Source organism: Chroicocephalus ridibundus, chromosome Z, assembly GCF_963924245.1.
Source record: "Chroicocephalus ridibundus chromosome Z, bChrRid1.1, whole genome shotgun sequence".
Classification (NCBI taxonomy): Eukaryota; Metazoa; Chordata; class Aves; order Charadriiformes; family Laridae; genus Chroicocephalus; species Chroicocephalus ridibundus.
Window position 1 is genome coordinate 31,923,017 of NC_086316.1, and position 19,923 is coordinate 31,942,939.

Consider the following 19,923-nt stretch of genomic DNA (forward strand, 5'->3'; position numbering starts at 1 on the left):
CCCATGTCCTTTTCCTGAGCTCTTTCAGTGTGCTCTTAGCCTTGCTCTGCTGCTGCTTTTGCTGTGTGCATGTTACCCCACTGACCTGATAGTGTTTCTCTGCTTTACCCATAGCAACGATGCTCCAGAAGATGCAGGCACTCAGAGGCTTTTGGACGCCCTTCTCAATAAGCCTGGTTTTGGGACACGCTGCATGCAGGGACACTCCATCCCGTAAGTAGAACTCTGGACTGGGAATAGGAAGCTCAACGCTGGCTTCTGGTTACCCAGTATATTCCCTGGCTTTAGGGAATGATAGTTATTCATGGCCAGAGCAGGATTTAAGTCAAAAGAGTTGCAATTACATTCAGTTTTTCTGCTCAGGACCTTTTAGAAAGTTACCAGCCCTCAGCATGGTGATGGAGTGAGCAAGTCCTTACTGACCAAGACAGAAAAGAGACAGTAGTCTCTCAATCAAATTACAGTTTGGTCCTGAACATGGAAAAGGACCTAGTCATGTTGCTGTATGTTGTTGACTGTAGCTATGGCCATTCTACAGTCCTCTGTTTCTAACTGCACTAGAAACCTAGGTTAGTATGCCCACAAACAACAGCAGAAAGAGTGGAGAGCCAGACAGCATTGGTGGTGTTTCCTAGCTCTGCTGCTAACTTGATGCATGGCCTTGAGCAAATCGCTGAAGTCCAGGCCATGAGTGCAGAAGGGGTATATATAGTCCAGGATAGTGTGTCTAGCCCAGAAGAACTGCAGCTCACGTTCACAGGATGATGTGGAGGGAGACGAGGGGACCTAGACAAGGGGCCTTATATGCTGGCCAGTGGTGGAAAGTAAGCTGTATTCTGCAAAACAGACACAGGAACTGGGTTACTCCACCCATGGGGCACAGGGAGGAGGCTGCCCACTGATGCTGCCTTGGGGAAGGGCAGCATTCTGGTGTTGCAAGGGCAGAAATCCAAGTCATCCAAGGAATGACTGTCTGCCATGATCTTAGAATCACAGAATATCTTGACTTGGAAGACACCCATAAGGATTGAGTCCAACTCCCTGGTCCTTGCAGGACTACTTAAAACTAAACCATATGATTAAGAGCATCATCCAGACGCTCCTTGAACTCTGGACTCTATGTGTGCTGGGACTGACTGGAATAAAGCACTCACGTGCTGCAGAGCAAATGAGAAGAGTGGGGTGTCCGACACTAGTTGGTGTTGGCCAACCTCAGTCTCTGTGTCGCTGGGATCTGCGAATCTTTAGATTAGAAGCTGCAGAGCCTGGTCTGTTGCTCTGAGCTGTTCAATTCAGTGAGGTCAGGCTGCATTGAAGAACAGCCTGCCTCTTCTGGGGACTGTGGTGTCTGGTATTTAGATGGCTTGTAAGCAAAGACCATCGTAGTTGTTCTAAAAACTGCGTTTGCCTTGCCTCTTTCCTGACACAGAGACACTCCTTGCACCGTGGGGCAGATGGAGTGGACCACCGCTTCAGTCCCAGACTCAGTCCTGGACATCTTCTTGAAAGGCAACTGGAGCATGGAGAACCCTTCCCCGTCTTGCGAGTGCAGCAATGAGAAGATCAAGAAGATGCTGCCTGTGTGCCCCCCTGGTGCAGGCGGGCTGCCACCCCCACAGGTAGGAGAGGGAGCTCTGTGGTACTGCAGTGAGGGATGCTGCTGGAGAGCAGAGTGGCTGGCTGTGATTCTTACATGCAGCACTGCACACAGTTTGTTCAACTCGGCATCTGTGTTTTCTGATGGGTGTTTATCTGTGTTTTCCTCGGTGATGCCAGCGCGAGCAAGACACTGCTGACATCCTCCAGAATCTGACAGGCCGCAACATATCGGACTATCTGGTGAAGACATATGCACAGATCATTGGGAAAAGGTAGCTATTGAACATGCCTTCTCCCTTCCCTCCCCACCAAATGCTGCTTGTTTTGTGGGGAATGCTGCACAGATGAAGTGAACAGGCCTTCACCACCCAAGCTCTTCAGCAGTGGGCCAGAGCCACTCAGCTCCTGATGTCCTGGTCCACAGCTGAAGTGGTGTTTCTGCTTTATTAGTGGTGCTGTGGCAGCTCTGAGAGAGGAGTGTCCTGAGCCGTGTAGGCAGAGTACAGGGAAAGTCTGGGCACCAATCCTAGGTGGGTGTGGGCACCAAAAGGAGTGGTGGGACATACGCCAGATGTGAGAGGGTAGTGCACTCTTTTCCCTGGTGGTGTCTCTGCAGCGCTAGTAGGTCTGTCTCTCCTCCTGTACATAATACAATGTGTTATACATTGGCTTTCTTTTCTGTCTCTACAGCTTAAAGAATAAGATCTGGGTGAATGAGTTCAGGTGAGTTACTGCCTTTTCTCTGGCTTGTACGTGTCAGCTAACCCTTAAGCACTGTATTAAGCAGGACGGATCCACCCTGCTTTGCAGTTTGTTTTCTATGATTCTTAACTGCCAAATGTTGAGGGAGCATGTTTAAGAATAAACTGGGAAAACCCACATCACTGGAAAGCATGCCTGCCTTACGTGGAGAGCAATATTGGCTTGTAAAGATTTGCAGGAAGAGCATACTGAGTAGTCATAAGATGGGTATTTAATCCCAGGAACAAGGAGTGAGAGACATCATGACTAAGCAGCAGTGTTGGAAGATCAAAGTCATCCCTTTGTGTAAGAGTGAACACGCTTGCCTTGGATATAGAGCAGGAAGAGGAGACATCTGGGGAGGGAGGAGGAGTGGCATTTTCTGGAGGTTAGTGAGTAGTCAGGTCTTAGCATCACTTTCTGTCTGAACTTTCAGGTATGGTGGCTTTTCCTTGGGAGCCAGCAGTTCTCTCATGCTTCCTCCAAGCCATGAAGTCACTGATGCCATTAAACAGGTGAAGAAGATCCTGGAGCTAGCACAGGTGAGCAGCTTCCCCCATAAACCCAGGATGCACTAATGTCAGAGCTCTGTTACTTGTTAAATGACTTGGAAGCCATAAAATGTGGCTCATGTGTATGTTAGCTGTGTCCAGTGGCTTCTCCCCATTTCCTCTGAGCTGGGGTTTCCCAGGCTGTTGTCTGGGAGCAGTAGAAGACTTGGGGACACGCTCAGCTGAGGCGTACACAGCCCACATTGCGGCCGTGGGCCCTGCCCAGCACCGGTTGCAAGCCAGTGGGGATTACAGGCACCTCTCAGTGTTCTGTGGCAGGACAGGGTGGAGGTCTCAAGGCAAGGATTTAAAAAGTGGTTGCCGTCTCCTTCAAAACCTCAATTGAGCCCTTCTATGCTGAGTCTGCCTTGGGTTAGAAGAGAATTTTGGCCACTGCTTTCTTCTCAGACTGCCTGTGGGCTGCAACATCTCTGAACATTGGTTCATACTTATTGCTGGGGAAAAAAAAACAGGCCTAAGGCAGACCTCTCTTACCGATGGGACTGCAGAAAGGAAAGGGGAGAGGAAAACTGCGGTTTTTCAGCCTTCTTACCACCTCTGGCTTGGCAGATACAGGCTGCAGAATGGAAAGAAAACTGTCAGAGATGTGAAAAACACAGTGTGACACCCCACCGCCCTAGACTCCAGGACATGAATAAAGGTACTCTCAGAGGTGAAGTAACTGTCTCTTTGCTGTTTGCAGGGGAGTTCTGGAGATCGGTTTCTGAACAGCTTGTCAAGTTTCATGAAAGGCCTGGATACAAAGAACAATGTGAAGGTAAATTAACTGGTCTTCACCTGTGCCTACTATTTGAAGCTCTGGTAACCTGGAGTTATTTTTAGTTAGCAAAGTTGCAGCAGTTTGCCTTCGGACAACTGTGCAGACCAGAGCTCTCTGTATTTGCTAGTGGAGGAAATAAATGCAGCTTGTATTCTTCTGTGGATTTCCCTAAAATCTGTTTCTCCCTTGGAGTCTAGGCCTAAGGCCCAGAAGGTGTTCAGTGCTGGATCAGTTCTATCTTCAGCAGCCTCTTGTGGTTATTGATCAAACTGTATGTTCTGTCCCTGAGCAAACTAGCTGGAAGGATGTGGAAAGAAATTATGTGCCCTCAAGGAATGGATGTTCTGCAGCGCTCAGGAGCATGTTGGGTAACTGACGTACCTGGTGCCTTTCTGATGCTGATGTTGTCTCTTGCAGGTGTGGTTCAACAACAAGGGCTGGCATGCCATCGCCTCCTTCCTGAATGTGATCAATAATGCCATCCTTCGGGCTAACCTGCAGCAGGGCAAAAACCCTAGTGCTTATGGGATCACTGCCTTCAATCACCCACTCAACCTCACCAAGCAACAGCTCTCTGAAGTGGCTTTGTAAGTCCTGGCGTGAATACAGATGAGTTTGAACTCATCAGCTGCTGACTACTGGAAACAGGCAACATGGGAGCTTTTAGCCTCACTGGTGGACACTCAGTGGCCTGTGACGTTTAGGTCTTAATGTGCTGGCCTTATTTTCTGTGGTGTGGGCAGGTGGCGACATGTGCTGTTGAGCACTTGCTGTTGAACAGCACTGCTGTGCGAGTTTTTTGTGTGTCTCAGTCCCTGGAAGCTTCAGTTTCTAAGAACCAGTGTAATCTTGAGACCTTCTGCCACGTGGGAAACTCCTCTCAGTAATATCCAGAAACACGGCTCACCATGAATATGGTCCTTCTTTTGTCCCAAGGTGCCACGGTTTGATGAGGAAGCATTGATAGATGCTGTTCAGTTTTGCCCACTGTCTCAACATGGGGGGGCACACAGTACTACACGGGGCTTAGTGCACTGAGATATTGACTAGTCCACTACTACCACAGTCAGAGTCAGGGCTCAAGCTGTCAGCAGATATATCCTTCAAACCTTAGAGCGGTGGCAGATGACAGTCAGATACCTCTGAACTTTTAAACAACACACACACAAAAAAAGACAGACTCCCAACAACCCCAAGAAATGCACTAAGTTGGAAACAAAGTGGTGGTGATAAGGAAGGCAGAAAGCAGTCTATTAGGCTGAAGTTTCCAACCAATTTGCAGGTTGTGGTGTTGTCCTCAAGATGCCAGCAGGCTGTGTGTGTTCCCTTTGTTATGACTGGAGAAAAACTGTGCAGTTAAGACAGCCTGATGCGGTCTTCCTTTGCCCTGCAAAACAGGGACAGAAAGAGAAATGGTTTCTGCACTGCCCTGCGTGAGCTTCCTCATTTTTATCTCAAAGGAGCCAGCACCAGCATGCAAACAGTTCACTTTCTTCTTTTTTTTTGTCCAGGATGACCACCTCCGTGGATGTCCTAGTCTCCATCTGTGTGATCTTTGCCATGTCCTTTGTTCCTGCCAGCTTTGTGGTCTTCCTTATCCAGGAACGTGTCAGCAAGGCTAAACACTTGCAGTTCATCAGTGGTGTGAAACCTGTGGTCTACTGGCTGGCCAACTTTGTCTGGGATATGGTAAGGGCTTTGTGATTGTGCTTAACTGTCCTGCATTCTGTGTTTGTAGTATGTCTGTTGCACTGAAATGCAAAGTGCAGTTGCGGCCGGTGGGCCCCAGTTGTAATGTGTTTGTAGTTCAGTGAATAACAACTGTGCTTAGGACTTTTGTATTTACTCTCTTGGGGCAGTGGTTCACCTCAGTGGAACAATGAACACTGAACAGAGGATGGGAGGGCAGCCGTAACCTCAGTCATCAGCATCTATTATGTCACTTTAAAATAGCTACCCCCAAATTTTTGCTTTTGTAGTCCCTTGTTCTGCTCTGCTCAAAGCATGTTTTTTCAACCTGTGGTGTCCAGAAACTGTGAGAGTCCATTGACTACTTCTAGAGGGACCAAGAAACGTAAATTATAATGTGTACTACATTGTAGTTCATACATGTGACACTCATAAGAGTCTCCCATTGGAAACAGCTTTGGGAGCGCTGAAGAATGTTGAAGAGCATTTGTTCAGAGCAGAAAAACACCTTTCATTTCTTTGTCATCTGGAAACAAATCTAAAGCCATATTTTTCACATTCCAGTGCAACTACATTGTTCCAGCCACACTAGTCATCATCATCTTCATCTGCTTCCAGCAGAAGTCCTATGTATCCTCCTCCAACTTGCCTGTGCTGGCTCTCCTTCTGTTTCTCTATGGGTAAGGAATTTCTCATCAGAAGGATGACTGGGAAGGGTCTTAGACTTGGAAGGTGCTTACCTGATGTTGCTGCCTTTTCTCTTGCCAGGTGGTCCATCACCCCTCTCATGTATCCAGCCTCCTTTGTGTTCAAAATCCCCAGCACAGCATATGTTGTGCTGACCAGCGTGAACCTCTTCATTGGCATCAATGGTAGCGTGGCCACCTTTGTCCTGGAGCTCTTCACCAACAACGTATGTTTCCCCAGAAGCTCCTCACTGTCTTGCGCTGATATGATCTAGTTCCATGTTGGTGCTCCGTTGCCTTTAGCAGCTAATTCTCCAGAAAGGCTAGCCCCCGGCCTGTACCCATTAGCTACTGCAGCAGTTCAAACACAGATTCTGATGGAAATGCGTTAAAACCCACCTCAGCAATGTTCACAGAATAGTTAAGGTGGGAGGGGACCTCCTGAGATTGTCTGGTCCAACCTCTGAGTAGGGTCAGCTAGAGCAGGTTGCTGAGGGCCATTAGGTTTTGAACATTTGCAGGAATAGAGACTCCACAGTCTCTCTAGGCAACCTCTTCCACTTCTCAATCACCCTTAGGGCAAAAAAAAAATACTTCATATGACCAAATGAAATTTCCTGCATGTTCTTCATAAGGGGCAATTTCTATCTACTACAGGCCATTTCAAGCTTTCAGGCATTTAGTTGCTCTCAGTTTTGCCTCCTGTGGTAGATACCTCTCTAACTGTATTAGGAACTTAGACACCTCGCTTCAGTTTTCCAAAGCCAGATACCTACTGGGGAAGGTGCAAGTTCCTCTCATGCCTATATGCAATACAAGATGTCTTAGAGGGCCCTGTGTGACCCACACTGGTGTGAAGCGTTCCTTGTGGGAGGAAGTTGAGTAGACCCTGTGAGAGGTACCTGTTGATTGTACCACTGCCTGTGGGCATAAGGAGGCAGTCCTTGATGATGGTCCCTTTTATTACAAGGCCTGTTTTAGCTCAGGAAAAACAATGCATGTGCTTGAAGATAAGTGCCTGGCAGAACAGGGGTCTTTCCTCAGGCTGTTGTCAGTCCAGTCCATGGGCTAAGCCAACTGAAAGGCAAGAAAAGAAAAGGGTTAGAGCCTCTAATATGGGATAGGAAGGGGATGTCCACAGCCACTGAGATAACCAGTTTGTGCAAGCACAACTTTCCTGTCTTCTCAGCCTCTAGGCTTTCTGCATGTAATCATTTACAGACACTGCATTTTAGACTGAGTGTTTGGACGAATCTCTCCTTTGGTACAGTTTGCTTGTATTAATAGCATCTTGAGCAATGCAACGATACTGACTGTCCAGAGGAGCCCTCGCACTGGCTCTTGGGAGAGCATTTCTAATCCTTGAATTTCTGTGGGGTTGCAGTGTTGGGGGAGGGAGGGGGTGAATCACAACATGGGTTACACTTGGCAGGTGGTGGCTGCTTTCTGCTTAGATGGCTCACTGGCACTTGATTTTTTATTAACAGAAGCTGAACAACATCAATGACATCCTGAAGTCTGTCTTCCTCATCTTCCCCCACTTCTGCCTGGGTCGGGGACTCATTGACATGGTGAAAAACCAGGCTATGGCTGATGCTCTGGAAAGGTTTGGTAAGTGAAATTTTGTTGTCACAGGGACAGTGGCTTGAACTGAACAGGGAAAGCTTGAGTCTGCTCCAAATGAGCATCCTTCACTCCTCCGACTTTTCAGGAACTGAAAATTCACAATTTGCAGCACATATCTGATCAAAAACGGCGGGTCTCCACAGCTGTCCTCTTTAGGTTGTTACAAGGATTGAAGAGAGCCTGGCAGATAGATTCCCAGAGTTTTGAGTTAAATTAGAGTTATTAAATAAAAATGCATAAAGCCAACTGTATGGAGAGGATCATTAGGCCAAGTGTAAGGAGTGGCTGACATCCTGGAAAGCTGGAATTTTTTTTTCTGGGATGCAAATGCCAGGCATGAGTCACTCTTTCTGTGCTTCACTAACCTTTTGGGAAGGTAGACCAGCTCTTCTTTGGCAAACTGAATTCTCTGGGCCCGGGTCCCAACTTTGCTACAGTAAGAAATGTGCACACAGCCACAGCTAGCCCCTTGTGTGGTCTATCGCTTCCCTCCTCCCACTGGCTGCTCTCCAGTTGCCCTGGTGCCCACTTTGTGAGCTCTGCAGGAAGAAATGCTAGCCCACTCTCATTTCTCTGAAAAGATGACCTTGCTCTTCATCTCGTTTTGTCAGGAGAAAACCGTTTTGTGTCTCCTCTGTCATGGGACCTGGTGGGAAGGAACCTCTTCGCCATGGCAGTAGAGGGCGTTGTCTTTTTCCTCATCACAGTGCTCATCCAGTACAGATTCTTCATCAAACCCAGGTAGGTTATCTGCTCTATTTCAGTACTGCAGGCAGGTCAAGTTTTCATTGGTGTCCCCTGTGAAGTGGGGAGAATATTAACTGTGGAGGTCCTGGCATCTTCTGCTAAGGCTTTGTTGCTCGTGTTGCTCTCTCCAGGCCTGTCTATGCCAAGCTGCCTCCTGTGAATGATGAAGATGAGGATGTAACCAGAGAGAGACAGAGGATAATTAGTGGAGGAGGACAGAGTGACATCTTGGAAATCAAGGAGCTAACCAAGGTGAGAGAAAAGTTCTGCATTCCTAAGATTTGTTGGCACAAGACCATGCAGTTCACCAGAAGCCTCATTCAGAGGAATTTAGTGGGGTCAAGACCAGACTGTGTTTGTAGTGTTGAATATGTATGGCTCCAATTACAGTTCTTCTTGACCTTGTCCTTCTCATTCTTTTTCTTCTGTTTTCAGATTTACAGAATGAAGCGAAAGCCAGCAGTTGATAGGATCTGTGTTGGAATCCCCCCTGGAGAGGTAAGCTTATTTGTCAAATTCATTGCTTTGCTATTACTGCAGTATTTAAGAGCAATAGACAGCAAAGGATAAGGTAAGATCAGAAACATATGATGTTCAAGTTACCTCAAGGGAAATTGCCTGGAAGTTGAAGCAGTTTCTGATTCTGTGTCTCTCTGCCTTTGAAAAAGATACTGAACTCTGTGTCTGGGACCAGAGGCCAAACTCTGGTACCTTCCAGGGTTTGGCACAGGTACGCTGTGGTGGCAGTGCACCAGGTTGACACCACAGTTCATTCATTTTCATGGCCTAAAGGTTTATACTTAAAATGAAAGTCCAGAATTTTTTTCCTGAAACTGCATTGAAGAGTCCCTCCAGCTGTCCTGAGAGTCAAGTTTGCTCCTTCTTGTCTTGTCAGTGCTGAAAATGATGCAGCCGAATCCCGTTCTCAAATACACTGTGCTCATCTGCTCTTTTGTATCCCCAGTGCTTTGGACTCCTGGGGGTAAATGGTGCTGGCAAGTCATCCACTTTTAAGATGCTAACTGGTGATACAGATGTGACAGGAGGAGAAGCTTTCCTCAAAGGAAACAGGTGAAAGACCATGCATCTTTCCTCTGCTTTGTGTCAGAACAGGTTCTTTTGCTGCTTTTTCCTCCAGCTTTCGCAGTCTTTGTTCCACTTCCATCAAGTCTAAACGCTGCCCCACTTTTCCCTTTTTTGAACTCCTGGCACCTGTTTCAGCCCTTTGCTGAGTCTGGTAAAGCACTTACGTGGCTTAGGAAAATTTAGTCTGGTAGTCACTTCTGAATAACTGCCCTCATGTGTTTAAATGTCATGTTTAACAAAAGAGCTGGGGGGATGGTGAGAGAGAAAAAAGAATTTAGCCAAGACGGACTTCTAGGATCCTGTTGGTTTTGTTAGTTGAGTGATTCCAAAACCACTGTTTCACTTTCCTCCTTTTTAACACCTAAAATAATAGCAGTGTGTACTTCTGAAATCCTAACAAAGGGGTTTTTTTTCTTTCACAGTATTTTGTCCAACATCCAAGAAGTCCATCAGAACATGGGCTACTGCCCACAGTTCGATGCTGTTAATGAACTGCTGACAGGGCGAGAGCACTTGGAGTTCTTCGCGCTTCTGAGAGGTGTTCCAGAGAAAGAAGTCTGCAAGGTAAATGAAACACCATAGAGCTCACCCCAGTGACCAGCCGTTCCTGCTTGCATACACCCTCCCTGCAACACATGCAATGCCATGACATGAAGCTGCTGAAATTACTGTACGGTGAAATCTTGCCCCCCTTTCCTTCCAAGTCAAACTAAAGTTGCTGTGGTTTTTCAGTGCTGCTTAGAAAAGGCTACCAAATCGAAGGGCAGATACTTTGGGTCCTGCGTTCTCACAGTGGATGCACTTCTCCACTGAGTGACTTCTTTCATCTAAGAGTTTAAGGGTTGTGGAGCTGCAGGTTTTGCAGAACCTCACCTGCTGTCAAGAGTTAATTCTTCAAAGTCCCAGGGCGCAAGCACTCCACAGCTTAACGGAAGCCTCATGCTGGCTGTTACATCTTTCCAATTGATCACACTGCATCATTAAAGTGCTGCTATTTCAGCATTCAGAAATGGGGTTACATTAAGAGTCTCTAAGCAATTAATGACAGCTGCCGGTACCATACAGCACCCTTCTCAGTGCTGTTTCCTTGAGTTAACAGCAGTTTTCACTGTGTGTCCTGTAGGTAGGAAGATGACATCTGTTCCCAGTGCTTTGGATAGGGCCAGATCTAGTGTCCAGGCTGTAACCAGGTAGCTCGAATCCCTCTATGGGAGTAGTGATGATGGGTGAAAACGGCAAGCTCCTTTGAAGGTGACCGTTGAGTTCCTCTGTGTGATGTTCCCACCAACCCCATATAAAAAGGGACCCAGTTCTGGGTATGATCCGAGTAGTAGCTGAATCTCTTCCCCCTAACACTTTTTAGCCTCCAGGGCAACATTGCCTCCTATTGTCTTCAGTAGTAGTACTCCTGAGTTATAAACCAGGTCCTTCCCGTCTGCCTGAAGGGCTAAGATGCACAACAGGGGGATTGCTGTGTGTCAGTAGTGACCGTGTGCCTGCTGCAAGCCCACAGCAACTGGAAAGCTAGCTAAAGCCAGTGCTGCTAAGAGCACCACACCGGTGGTTAACATGGCTCGGCTGATGCTCGCTGGCTGCAGCCATTTGGTTTTTCTGGCCTTCCAGGGGCACCATTGCATATATCCTCATCTAGAGGTGAACAGGGTGTTTAAAAACCCATATCCATGCCACATGAGATCCTACCATGAGTGGCCCTTCTGAAAAATGTTTTTAAAGACAACAGTCATAAGGAAAATCTTGTTGTGTAGTTGTTGGTGTGCTTGATTCAAGGTGGTTTTGTGCTGTCTTTTGTAGGTTGGTGAGTGGGCAATTCGGAAACTGGGCCTTGTGAAATACGGAGAAAAATATGCTGGGAATTACAGTGGAGGAAACAGGCGCAAGCTCTCTACAGCCATTGCCCTCATTGGAGGGCCACCTGTGGTGTTCCTGGTAAGTCTGCAACCTTTCTTTATTAATGTTTTCCTTGGAAAACAGAAGAGTCAGGTTCAAATGAACACTAGATGTTTCCCAGCCAACTAATGGTCAAATACATCAATCACTTAAACATGAGCAAACAGCACACGGAAATAAAGATTCACTGTTTAAATGTAGGTGCAAGCTATAATGTGTGTCTCGGCTTCTAAATCTGAAAAATCACAGGGGAAGCAGAGGTCTCAAACATGATGCCAAACTGCCAGCTGTGTAGCATCTTCACCTGTAGTATTGCTGCAAAGATACTGTACGTACAAAAAAATAACAGCCTTCCTGCTGGACACAAGTGAATCTTACTATGCAGGAGAATCAGTCCTTTGTTTTTTAATAATTCAATGAATCACGGAATCACAGAATCTTCAGAGTTGGAAGGGACGTCTAGAGATCATCTAGTCCAGCTCCCCTGCTAGAGCAGGATTGCCTAAAGCACATCCCTCAGGGCTGCATCCAGGCGGGTCTTGAAAATCTCCAGAGAAGGGGACTCCACAACCTCCCTGGGCAGCCTGTTCCAGTGCTCTGTCACCCTCACCGTAAAGAAGTTTTTCCGTGTATTTGAACGGAACTTCCTATGTTCTAGCTTGTGCCCATTGCCCCTTGTCCTGTCGCTGGGAACCATTGAAAAGAGCCTGGCTCCGTCCTCCTTAAACCCACCCTTTAGATACTTGTAAACATTAATCAGGTCCCCCCTCAACCTTCTCTTTTCCAGGCTAAAGAGTCCCAGCTCTCTCAGCCTTTCCTCATAAGGGAGGTGCTCCAGTCCCATAATCATCTTGGTTGCCCTACGCTGGACTCGCTCCAGTAATTCCCTGTCCCTCTTGAACTGGGGAGCCCAAAACTGGACACAGTACTCCAGTTGTGGCCTCACCAGTGCAGAGTAGAGGGGGAGAATGACCTCCCTCGACCTACTGGCCACAGTCTTCCCTATGCAGCCCAGGATGCCATTGGCCTTCTTGGCGACAAGGGCACACTGCTGGCTCATGGATAATTTGCTGTCTACCAGGACCCCCAGGTCCTTCTCCTCAGAGCTGCTTCCCAGCATGTCCGCCCCTAACATATACTGGTGTTTGGCATTCTTCCTTCCCAGGTGCAGGACCCTACACTTGCTTTTGTTGAACCTCATTAGGTTCTTCTCTGCCCAGCTCTCCAGCCTGTCCAGGTCACGCTGGATGGCAGCACAGCCCTCTGGAGTGTCGGCCACCCCTCCCAGCTTGGTATCATCAGCAAACTTGCTGAGGATACACTCTGTCCCCTCATCTAGGTCATTAATGAATATATTGAACAAAATTGGTCCAAGTATTGACCCCTGAGGGACACCACTGGTTACAGGCCTCCAACTGGACTCTGTGCCGCTGATCACAACCCTCTGAGTTCTGTCACTCAGCCAGCTCTTGATCCACCTCACTGTCACCTCGTCTAGCCCATACTTCCTCAGCTTCCTAATGAGGATGTTATGGGAGACAGTGTCAAAAGCCTTGCTAAGGTCAAGGTAGATGACATCTACGGCTCTCCCCTCATCCAGCCAACCCGTTATAACATCATAGAAAGCTATCAGATTGGTCAGGCATGATTTGCCCTTGGTAAATCCATGCTGACCACTTCCAATAACTTCCTGTTCCTCAACGTGTTTGGAGACGACATCCAGAATGAGTCGCTCCATTACCTTCCCAGGGACAGAGGTGAGGCTAACCGGCCTGTAGTTCCCTGGGTCCTCCTTCTTGCCTTTTTTGAAGATTGGAGTGATGTCAGCCCTCCTCCAGTCCTCAGGCACCTCTCCTGTTCCCCATGACCTTGCAAAGACAATGGAGAGTGGTCTAGCGATAACATCTGCCAGCTCTCTCAGCACTCGTGGGTGCATCCCGTCAGGGCCCATGGATTTATGAATGTCCAGCTTGGCCAAGTGGTCTCTGACCCAGTCCTCCTCAACTAAGGGAAAATCTTCCTCTCTCCAGATCTTCCCCCTTGCCGCCAGGGTATGGGATGTGTGAGGGACGGCTTTATCAGTGAAGACCGAAGAAAAGAAGGCATTCAGTAACTCTGCCTTCTCTGTGTCTTCCACCACTAGGGCAGCCATCTCATTCATCAGTGGACCTATATTTTCCCTAGTTTTCCTTTTTCTGTTGATATACTGGAAAAATCTCTTCTTGTTGTCTTTAACTGCAGTGGCCAAGCTGAGTTCTGATTGAGCTTTGGCCCTTCTAATCTTTCCCCTGCATAGCTTTGTTATATCTTGATAATCCTCATAAGTTGCTAAGCCCCTTTTCCAGAGAATGTAAGCCTTCCTTTTTTTCCTGAGGTCCAGCCAAAGCTCTCTATTTAGCCAGGCTGGCCTTCTTCCCCGTCGGCTCGTCTTTCGGGACATGGGGATGGCCTTCTCCTGTGCTTCTAAGAGCACCTGCTTGAAGTATGACCAGCTTTCCTGGGCACCTTTGCTCTTCAAAACTGCCTCCCAAGGGACACTCTCAACCATGCTCCTAAACAGGCTAAAGTCTGCCCTTCGGAAATCCAAGGTGGCAGTTTTGCTGGCTCCCCGCCTCCCTTCACCAAGAATTGAAAACTCTATCATTTCATGGTCACTCTGCCCAAGACGACCTCCAACCTTTACATCCCCCACAAGACCTTCTCTGTTAACAAACAGTAGGTCCAGTAGGGCACTTCCCCTAGTAGGTTCCTTCACCAGCTGTGTTAGGAAGTTGTCTTCCACACGCTCCAGGAGCCTCCGGGACTGTTCCCTCTCTGCTGTGTAGTATTCCCAGCGGACATCCGGGAAGTTGAAATCCCCCACAAGAACAAGGGCAGATGATCGCGAGACCTCTGCCAGCTGCTTATAGAATACTTCATCGGTTTCTACATCCTGATTAGGGGGTCTATAACAAACTCCCATCACGATATCTGCGTTGTTGGCCTTCCCCTTGATTTTTATCCATACACACTCAACACTGTCATTCACACTATTGGGTTCTAGACATTCAAAACCGCCCCTAACATAGAGGGCCACCCCACCACCTCTCTTCCCTTGCCTGTCTCTTCTGAAAAGCTGGTAGCCATCAATTACAGCACTCCACTTGTGTGTGTCTTCCCACCACGTTTCCGTGATGGCAATGAAAGTTAGAAATAAATACTTCAGGATTCGTTAGATTAAAATCGAGGACAAACCTTAGGACTACTAAAGTTCATAGTGCAGGAGAAAGCCGTCTAGTGCTCTATTTAAACAAGCAAATTGACTTTAACTTATTTTAGAACTGGATATTTCAACATCTTATAATTGCAGAATAAGCAGTACTTCTCAGTTCTGAAAAAGATGTTTGCTAATTCAATATTTGGAGCATAAATTATTTTCTTATTTTAAAAAATGGATCAAACTTGCTTATTTTCAACATTTCCAGTATGCATAACCAGGTTGGACAGGTCATTTCAGAGATGAGGTATTTGTCAGTAGAATGTAATAGTGTAATCTGGTTTTGTTTATATTCTGCAGGATGAGCCAACAACAGGGATGGATCCCAAAGCACGTCGTTTCTTGTGGAACTGTGCTCTGAGTGTAATCAAAGAGGGGAGATCAGTGGTGCTCACATCTCACAGGCAAGTAGCAGCCCAGTTGTATCATGCTCTGGCTTTTATGTCTACCAGCGCTGGATGCTAAACTCTGCTTGTATGCTCTGCCCTTCGCTGCTGCTTGCGGTGCTGATGGACTTACTTCTGCCTTACAGCATGGAAGAATGTGAAGCCTTGTGTACTCGAATGGCGATAATGGTCAATGGGCGATTCAGGTGTCTGGGCAGCGTCCAGCATCTAAAGAACAGGTAGATATTTTCTTTTCACTTACACCACAGAGCTGTCTGCATTTTTCGTCAGACTTCGTTCCTCATGCAGCATTCACATTACTATTCTGGCTATGGGAAATGCTGCTGGATTTTAAGTTGCACTTCACTTTCAGAGGCACATAACTACTGTGCTGGCCGTCTTGTTTACAGGTTTGGAGATGGTTACACCATAGTGGTGAGAATTGCAGGGGCAAACCCAGACCTGAAGCCTGTTGAGGAGTTCTTTGGGCATGCCTTCCCTGGAAGTGTCCTGAAGGAAAAGCATCGGAATATGCTGCAGTACCAGCTTCCCTCTTCACCATCCTCCCTGGCCAGAATATTCAGTATTCTCTCCCAGAACAAAAAGAGACTCCACATAGAAGACTACTCCGTTTCTCAGACCACACTTGACCAAGTAAGCTTTTAGTAGCCTGTCAAAAGCATCTTTGTGCAGAGTTAGCAATAAATACACCAATTTACTGGACCTATCTTTTAAGGTCATTTCAGCAAAGAGAACTGAACTGCAGGACTAGTTCAGGAAGTCCAGTGTATAAAATGCCCTGAATTAATGAAAATCCGGGGAGATGTGTGACATGACCTTTTTTTTTCTTGTAGGTATTTGTAAATTTTGCTAAGGACCAAAGCGACGACGACCACACTAAGGACCTGTCATTGCACAAAAACCAGACTGTGGTAGACATTGCAATCCTTAATTCCTTCCTGCAAGATGAGAAGGTAAAAGAAAGTTGTGTGTGAGCCAATTTCAGCAAAGAAATGATGAGCAGAATGCGAACTTCCTTTTCCTGGGATAGGATACTCCCAAAGAAGAAGCTAGAGGAAGAGAAACTGGACACTCTACTGATAACCATTCAATGCAATGCAATTCAATGCAATGAAAACAAAATTCCTTTACAGGGGCAGTGCCTCGTGGAGTCGTCTTGTACTGTTCTCAAGTGAAAGACTTGAACTTAGCTCATTACAGTATAACTCTGAAGCTGTGGTAAAGCACCCATCAGATGCTGTGGGCTTTCAACCATACTGTATTTTGTCCTGTACAGTATGTTTTTACTAGGGTTGCAAAAATAGTTCATCGAGGAATCATGGCCAGTGGTTATTTATAGATATTTTAGACATGAACGTTTTAGTCTTTTAAAACAATCGTGTCAGGAGTGGGAATTTCCTGGTGCTACATCCATTGCTGGCAATGAATGCACCAAGACAGTCAGTGGCAAGAAGCGTCACCACCAGTGTTGTAGCCTTAGGTTGTGAAAACTTACCTGACCAGCTGCGTTTCCTAGACTGGTGCAGGTCTGTTGGTGACAAATCTGGGGCCACAAAGCAGTACTTGCAGATGGGATGGCAAGAGACAGGCCATCATATCCATGCATCTCCATCAGTAAGTGGTGATATGCAGAACTGTGAACCCTGCAAATGCACAGGATTGTCCCACCAGCATCACAACCAATAACCTACTCGACTAGGTTTTTGTGTAGCTAAGTACTCTCCTGCTCCTTTGAGGTACTGCAGCAGCTGCATGAACACCTAGTAGGAGGAAGTGGGTGAGAAGCAGACCTAGGGTTTAGACCACAGCAGCAAACTCAGTAGTTGTACAAGCTGCTAATGCCAAGAGCAAATTCTAAATCATGAGATGACACTCAGATATGTAATATCTGCTCTTTAACCCCTGCTTTGCACCAGAAAGGTACCCATCATCTGAAGTTATTGCTTAGCACAAGCATGTTGCCGTTTCTGGCTTTGCCAGATAAAACTAGAAATGAGATGTAGATTTTTTTTTTTTTAACAGTATTATTTATGACTTTAAATAGGTAGGTAGCATAATTAGGGATTGAAAGTGCTTTCAGTTGATCTTTGTAGCCACAGTATTTCTTTACGTTATGCCTGCAATGCTATGCTCTCGTTCTATCCATTCAGCAATAGCTACATTCATGATCTGACCAAGTTCCAGACTCTAGTAATCAGCTGCTATCTGCAATTACTGCAAGTTGTTCACCTAAATTTTTCCCGTTTGGAAACTGATATAGCGTTAGATTAATGTGTAAGTTTCTGCTTCTGTTGTGCAGTGTAGTTTCAGTCATTAGGTGATCCCTAACTGGAGAATACACCTTTATTACACATGTGACAGAATCACAGAATGGTGGGGGTTGGAAGGGAGGGACCTCTGGAGATCATGCAGTCCAACCCCCCTGCCAAAGCAGGTTCACCTAGAGCGGGTTGCACAGAAACGCTTCCAGGCGGGTTTTGAATGTCTCCGGAGACGGAGAGTCTACAACCTCTGTGGGCACCCTGTTCCAGTGCTGTGGAAATGCTTCAGTAAAAATCCCCTTCAAGAACAAGATGGTTCAAAATAGTAGCGCTACATCAGTCAATAATTTTTACAAGTGCAACAAAGTTTTACAAAGCCAGAATAATACTAGAGGGGATGGATGATATATGGTAAGAACAACCAATTCTTGTTCACATTGTACAACAGTCATTAGGAGAGGATGCTTCCATTAATACACTTACAGGCCCCTCTGTCTTGCTTTTACATTCAGAAATAGGTTCAGTAATGTGGTTTGAAACCAAGTGCAGTTCCTGGGCTATTCCTGTATGTCATGCCTCCACCTTAAATACCCATTCAGGTTCTGCACTAGTTCTCGATGCTACTCAGCCATGAATCAATCACGGACTATTTTCTTCTGTGAATGCCCATAGCAGCTCAACAAACAGTGAAAAGGCTGGCATGAGCCTGAGGAAGGCTGATTACATATTTCCAGGTATGCTTGGTAACACTGACCAATTCAGCATTTTTAATACACAAACAGTTAAGTATTTAGCACAAGTTCCCAGATCCTGCTATGTCCTGCCTTGGGATGAAGTAAGAGCTTACTACGTGCTCTGCTGAAGTGCCTTTTTCATACTTTTTTTTTTTTATCTGTATAATACATTGCTAAGGGGATTGAGAAAGGAGTGTAATGGGGATTGGTATACCTCACTTAAAACATGCTTTGTCATTACCTTTATGGCATCATCACCCTATGGGGATGAGTTACAGGGTGATCAATACACCAGACTTCCAGGTGCAGAAAAAACTACTAAACAGCTGAGCTACAGCCATGAGTTCTCTGTAACAGGCTGCAGGTATGTCGCGGTATCATTGAAAACAAATAGCATGTATTGAAGGCTTACCACTGCTAAAAATCACTATTACAAATCAGCATTAAGTCACCGAAGTGAAGGGCTTAAGTTTTGCATTGCACCAAAGTAGTGCGTGCAGAACTGGAACGAGTTGTAGGAGGATGCAGATTTGGTCCTGAAGGGGCTGTGGTTTGCTCTTTGTAACTGCTCATGTAAATGATTAATTTAGCAGGAAACAACAGTTTGATCGTAACACTCTTTCCTTAGCCCACCAAAAAGAGACTCTTGATTCTTATTGCCCTGTGAATGTCCTGCTTATACAGAGTCTGCTATCTGTGACAAAATGTTACCGTAAACATGGATGTAAACTGAACTATTTCATAGCGCTGATCTGTCTTGTTTGCACTGAACAGACAGCATAATGCAACCCTCACGTGAAAATTTGTCATGGAATAAGTTCAGACAGCCACTAATTTACTCTCTTAAGCGTGTGTTGGGGAAGAAAATCACTCTAGGGTCACATACAGTATATGAACCACTCTTGATAATGAAACTGCACTGAGGTGTTAACTTATTTTAAACTTTATCACTATCGATATGTTGCATCCCTCTTTGTAGTACAGCTGTATTTTAGTAAGGAGTTGTATTTTCCCCATGGTTAAACCACCACTTTGTGCTTATCCTTCCCTCCTGAATTATAGTTGGTCCTTCATTCCAAGCACTTTATGCTATCTGTAATGGGATCTATTTTTGCACTGGAATATCTGTTAACTTTGCAAAAATCTAGAGAGATTTCATAACTGAAATTTCTAAGTTAAATCCTTAAATGGACATTTTCATTAAAAGCAAAAAAAAAAAAGTATATATATTTGTATTTGCTAATAACTGTTATGTGAAGTATTAAAAGGCACTCTAATTGCCTTGCATTAAGTAAAAAATAAAGCTGTTATAGCACCATTGGTCTTCAAAGTGTCATTTTTGCGTATGTTCTTTGGAGGAGTGCTGTTAGCAGCTCCTGTTTTGTCGTGTTTTGTTGTGAACTTTAATACAAGTTCCAGTATCTCTACAAATTGGCATGAGCCACATACTATTTTCAGGTAAGTGAGGTGAGACAAGGCTTGAGAGGCAAGTGCTATTTTAAGCTTCTAAAGTTAGTAAATGGAAAGGTCTCCAGCAAACCCTGAAAAAAGTGCTCAGTGTAACTGTCAAATCCAGCTGCAGAGCGTAACAAATTTACCTCGAAATCCCAAGTCTGGTACCTGCCTCTGAATATTTCCATTAGAGGGATGCAGAAAGCTGCAACTATTGATAATTGTTCCTCCTCTTTGCTAAAAATACCCTATACTTGTTTTCACTGACAAAGCAAAATGTTATGTTGGAGTATAAAGAATCTGAAATACCCTAAACTGAGCTAGTATCAAATTACAGGAATATCACTCATGTTAATACTATGTTGATTTTGAACAACATTTTACAAATGAAAGCAGAAT

At 45.8% G+C, this 19,923-nt stretch overlaps 1 protein-coding gene across 4 annotated transcripts in view; it reads left to right on the forward strand.

Moving 5' to 3' along the window:
* ABCA1 (ATP binding cassette subfamily A member 1) overlaps positions 1 to 19,390 on the forward strand; it is a 100,004-nt gene extending 80,614 nt beyond the window's left edge. For all 4 annotated transcript variants that reach the window (XM_063321427.1, XM_063321426.1, XM_063321429.1 and 1 more), the window contains 21 exons: positions 115 to 213; positions 1,430 to 1,619; positions 1,777 to 1,871; positions 2,290 to 2,322; positions 2,777 to 2,882; positions 3,595 to 3,669; positions 4,090 to 4,259; positions 5,184 to 5,361; positions 5,926 to 6,041; positions 6,130 to 6,274; positions 7,535 to 7,658; positions 8,285 to 8,414; positions 8,552 to 8,672; positions 8,856 to 8,918; positions 9,385 to 9,491; positions 9,929 to 10,070; positions 11,319 to 11,453; positions 14,971 to 15,074; positions 15,203 to 15,295; positions 15,467 to 15,710; positions 15,911 to 19,390. In XM_063321427.1, coding sequence (XP_063177497.1) covers positions 115 to 213; positions 1,430 to 1,619; positions 1,777 to 1,871; positions 2,290 to 2,322; positions 2,777 to 2,882; positions 3,595 to 3,669; positions 4,090 to 4,259; positions 5,184 to 5,361; positions 5,926 to 6,041; positions 6,130 to 6,274; positions 7,535 to 7,658; positions 8,285 to 8,414; positions 8,552 to 8,672; positions 8,856 to 8,918; positions 9,385 to 9,491; positions 9,929 to 10,070; positions 11,319 to 11,453; positions 14,971 to 15,074; positions 15,203 to 15,295; positions 15,467 to 15,710; positions 15,911 to 16,051 — 2,611 coding nt within the window. In that variant the 3' untranslated portion in view covers positions 16,052 to 19,390. The remainder of the gene's footprint in view (positions 1 to 114; positions 214 to 1,429; positions 1,620 to 1,776; positions 1,872 to 2,289; positions 2,323 to 2,776; positions 2,883 to 3,594; positions 3,670 to 4,089; positions 4,260 to 5,183; positions 5,362 to 5,925; positions 6,042 to 6,129; positions 6,275 to 7,534; positions 7,659 to 8,284; positions 8,415 to 8,551; positions 8,673 to 8,855; positions 8,919 to 9,384; positions 9,492 to 9,928; positions 10,071 to 11,318; positions 11,454 to 14,970; positions 15,075 to 15,202; positions 15,296 to 15,466; positions 15,711 to 15,910) is intronic.
* The last annotated feature ends 533 nt before the right edge of the window (positions 19,391 to 19,923 follow it).